The 4,633-nt window shown below is 33.0% G+C and overlaps 1 protein-coding gene across 1 annotated transcript in view; it reads left to right on the top strand.

Annotated features, from left to right (window-relative positions):
- Window positions 1-4,633, top strand: part of LOC106465466 (cation-independent mannose-6-phosphate receptor-like) — a 54,014-nt gene that overhangs the window by 23,673 nt on the left and 25,708 nt on the right. Inside the window, exons 18-22 of the mRNA XM_022393370.1 lie at window positions 721-801; window positions 1,061-1,069; window positions 2,078-2,144; window positions 2,305-2,706; window positions 3,339-3,393. Coding sequence (XP_022249078.1) covers window positions 721-801; window positions 1,061-1,069; window positions 2,078-2,144; window positions 2,305-2,706; window positions 3,339-3,393 — 614 coding nt within the window. The remainder of the gene's footprint in view (window positions 1-720; window positions 802-1,060; window positions 1,070-2,077; window positions 2,145-2,304; window positions 2,707-3,338; window positions 3,394-4,633) is intronic.

Here is a 4,633-nt window from a genome sequence, read left to right as displayed (position 1 = left end):
TTTGAAAATTTTCGTAGGATTTTTTTTTTTATCTTAGATTTGTCTGCTTTTATAAAAATTTGCAAAAAAAAAATTATGTTCAGGATAAGTGATTTATATGTGATTTATATCACAGCAATATAATGTGTATTGATTGGGAAATATTTTGGGGGAAAAAAGTGGTTGTATAGTTTTTAAGAATTTTTTGGCACTTAATGCCAAATGAAAGAAAACATCAACATACAGGAAGTAACAGTATTGTTTAGACTCTGCAAAGTAGTAACTGATAAACGAAGAACAATAAGTAAGTATCAGTACAAACATTTTTTCTTTTTTCTATACTAATACAGTAGGACATTATTTGCTTTTGGCATATATGTAAATGTTACTACATTTATAAAATTTATTTTGCAATATTTTAAGCATCCACTTATTCGTATTTTCATTCGTTTCTTACAATGTTTACACTTGTATCTATTTAGTTAGTTATAACTGTTTAACTAAGAGAAAATGAACTGATTTAGCGTAACTAATGGTCTTTTTTTGGTGGTCTTGTAAGTTTAGATTGATAACGATCCCTCTCAACAAATACTTCTTTTTTGAGAAGGAAGAGGAATTACTTTGCTTGATATGATGATAAATTATATATTAAAATCATAAAATAGTGTGTTGTATATTAGCTTTAAAGGTAAAAAAAAATAAATTTATAATGACACTTCTTTTTTCCTTTCTTCCGTGAAGAATGAACTCCTGCTTTATGCAAAATCTTCAGAGTGTCAGTATACGTTTTCCTTTGAAACACCAGCTGCTTGCCCAGTCAAGGTTTGTCATGTAGCTAATATTTACTTATGTCAAATTTTTCAACTTAATTTAACTAATTTGTTTGATAATGTACTGTGATTATAATTGTTTTCACACGATAATGAAGATACTTTTTTTAAGGTGAATCACGGTATTCAAGATTGACTGTCTTATTAAATACAGGAGTGGTTCAGCAGTGTTCGTTAAGTAATTAAGAAGACATTGGTGTACAGAGAGATTTGTACAAAGGAATTTCAAGTTTTAGAAAATGACTGGACAGAGAGAGAGAGTATCATGAAATAATGACATCCGGGGCTTAGAATATGAAATTGGGCACTACAGTTTCATGGGCATGATGTATTATATTAGGAGATCATAAATGTGTGTAATGAAAGGTGGGGGGGGGGGCGTAAATTTTTGATTTGTTTATGACTTTTTTGGAGACCTTGGTTTAAAAACAAAACCATAGTTCTCGGGTATATAATCATAAAGTAAACAATATGTAAGAAATTAAAGACAACTTCTGTACAAATATGAGGTTCAATTCAGTCTTTGAAACCATTACATTCTTAATATAAATCTTAGGTGTGATTACCCTTGATACACAGTCCATTATGTAATAGCTGTTAAATAATTAAAACACTCAAATTATTAACGTCCATAATTTAGAAAAATATTATTATAATACTACGTTTTGATGTCAAGTCTCTCCCGAGGATGACATTTTGAGATTGTTGATGGTGTACTTAAAAAAAAATGTCGTTCATTTGAGTGTTTTAATTTTTATACTTAAACAAGTAACTTGAATTTTAATATTTGATAATTGTTACTTTATAAAGTGAGAGGCTTGTCACACACACACACATATCAAAATTATCTTTTCAAATTTCCTCCCCTATTTAACATTTATCTCACACAACTCGCTTACCAATCTTTCAATTAAGTTGTTAATGTTTATCAAGAAAAATTACATCTTACCTGCATTAACAATCATTGAGCCTTTGGTCTGACACACACCTGCATCCTGGCACTCTTCAGAATCCATATTAACATGGCCACAGACGTTGATTAAGTAAGTATGTTCTCCTCCATTTACACTGTAACCACCCGATTTTCTCAAGGGACTGAGGTCAAAGTGGTAACCAAACGACTTATCTGTTACAGAACAATCTTTCCCTCTCTCCCTCTGTAAAAATCAACTAATGCTCGTCAAACACATCCCAGATATCAACGGTATCTGATCGGTCTTTTCTAAAGACCGCAAAAAGTAGTGATGTTTTTTACACAATTGCTTTAGCCCCATTTACTACTTCTGAAATTTGATCAAGTAACTAAACCTAAAACATTTTGGGAACGGATTGTGTGTATATATACGTTTCATACATGTGTATAAAGGAAGGGTTCTCTAAAAATATTTACCTAAAGCAACATCAAGAATTGGGATTGTGCTGTGAAATATCCAGTCCTAGTTTACTGCTTTGTAAATTTGTTTCATGTTGTTGATTGAGGTGTTAGTGTAAAAAGTTTTGATTTTTTTTTTCATTCACACAGGAAAATCAAATGGCAACCTGATCCTTCAAGATGGAGCACTACAACTAATATATAAAGGAGGCAAAGACAATTGTCATCGGAAGTACGAAAGGACATCTATTATAACCTTCGTTTGTGACCACTCTACCAACGGCATCGAGGAAGGGCCCATCTTTATTACTGAACAGAGTAACTGTACCTACTTGTTTCTCTGGGCTACTTCTTTAGCTTGTCCTCCGTTTGAGGTACAAGAATGCAGTGTCGGTGACAGAAACGGGAATCAGTATGACTTGAGCTCCTTGTCTCTGTCATCTGACAATTATTTCATCACCTCTCCCGAGCTTCCCAAGAAGACTTTCGTACTTAATGTTTGTAGAAGTGTGGTATACCAGCCAGGTAAATAAAGTAGCTTCTTTGATTTTTTTTTTTCTTGGCCTCTTTTGTTTCGAGTGTTACAATTCCAGGAGTAGACAAACGAGAAAACATCATGCAACATATTTTTAGAACTTGTAGTCATTAACTTTTTTATAATCTCCACCCATGTATTCTGGTTTGTTGTAGTCAAAGTGTCCACCCGTGTATTCTGGTTTGTTGTAGTCAAAGTGTTACTACGGTAATGGATGATTAAGGGGTTAACTATCTAATTACTGATGAGGACTGTATCTAGTTTGCTTTTAAAATACATGTTTCTAAGATATCTATGCATCAAAGTTCTAGTGAGTTCATGGTTAGAGAGACATTAATGCACGAATCACCAAAAAAAACTCAAAAATACCATCAGTAATGTAATTAATTCCACTACGTGATTTTTATGTAAATGAATGAATTCCTTATATTTTCTTGGTCAGTTCTTAACATGAAATAATTCTATATGATGTAATACGTTGGCCCCTCTGGTAGTTTTTTTATATATACAAATAAGTCATTGATTTGATGGTTAAAAGTGTGTGTGTGTCAGTAAACCGATTCTGATGTAGGAGTTTTGTATTAACGTGTGTGTGTATCTAAGTTTAATTTTTATTTTACAGTTGCGAGATGTCCATCTGAAGCTGCTGTCTGCTTACTGGATAAGGAAAATGGAAAGTGAGTTTTTTGTTGTAATAAACTTCAGTTCGAATTTTCCATTTAAGCAAAGTTGAATTGAAATGTCATCTCGTCGTAGGTTTAAACAGTATATCTGCCGTGTGAACCATTTTTTGTGGAATTTCTCTGATTTGTTTTAGTGTTTTTCAGACTGGTTTCTTGTTCTGATGATGTCTACAGCAAACAGCTCCAGATAAAGTCTGTAAAACACAATTGACGTGCTGGTGGTTATTTCTAGTATTTTGGTCTAATTAATTTCCTAAGTAAAAAAAATGTTTTAAATTTCAACTTCCGTTTTTGTAGTGTATTGAGATACCTGAAGTACATACATTGAATTTTTTTTGTTCTATTTTATGGCTACTGTTGCTCATGGTGATGTCTAACAAATATACATGTATAGTACCCCCCCCCCCCTCCCACCAAGTATCTAGGCTCACAACTTTTGAAAGGAAGTAACTAATATGATCTAAAAAAACTTATCATAATTTTTCAATTTTCACAAGTTTTGAAATGGTTAGTTCTTGTAACGTCACACTTGAAGGTTGAACGATGTCTTTAGAGAGACTTCCCAACAAACTAAGAGCGTGGGAAGTTTTTTTATAGTTTCTAGTGATGTTTTTTTTTTTACCTTGTTGATGTTGGTTTTGTGGTATATTTCTATTTGAAAGGTACATAAATATTTTTTTATAATGAGAATTTAGGTAAAGATACGTAGGGTTAAACAGAGTTGTGTGGTGGTTTGTGATTGTAAGTCATTATCATTCAGATGTAATCTTTCATGAGTTGCATACCATGTTAGTTCAAATATAAGGCAGTGTTTCTTGTTTTTTCTGAAAGTCTAACTGTCCTTATATTCATGCCCTACTTAAACAAACGAGCAGTGGACTATTGTGAGGTCATTCACCTCGTTCCTTACCCTAAACCTGCAAGTGTTACCGTCGGCCTCAGTTGCATAAAAATGTATTACAAGCTTACTTTACTTATTGTGTATGTACTTTTAAGATCATTTTCCAGTCATAAGTGATTTTTACGTTAAACTTTGAATTCCTTTCCTTCATCTCAAGCCCACCAGTGGCACAGCGGTATGGCTGCGGACTTACAACGCTAGAATCCGGGTTTCGATACGCGTGGTGGGCAGAGCACAGGTAGCCCATTGTGTAGCTTTGTGTGTAACTTCAAACAAACAACTTCTTCTCAAAAAAATCTCAAATTCCATTTGTGTAATCTCTAAAACCTCCTA

Source organism: Limulus polyphemus, unplaced genomic scaffold (assembly GCF_000517525.1).
Source record: "Limulus polyphemus unplaced genomic scaffold, Limulus_polyphemus-2.1.2 Scaffold1954, whole genome shotgun sequence".
In the NCBI taxonomy this organism is placed as follows: Eukaryota; Metazoa; Arthropoda; class Merostomata; order Xiphosura; family Limulidae; genus Limulus; species Limulus polyphemus.
This window is presented reverse-complemented; position numbering and strand designations above follow the sequence as displayed.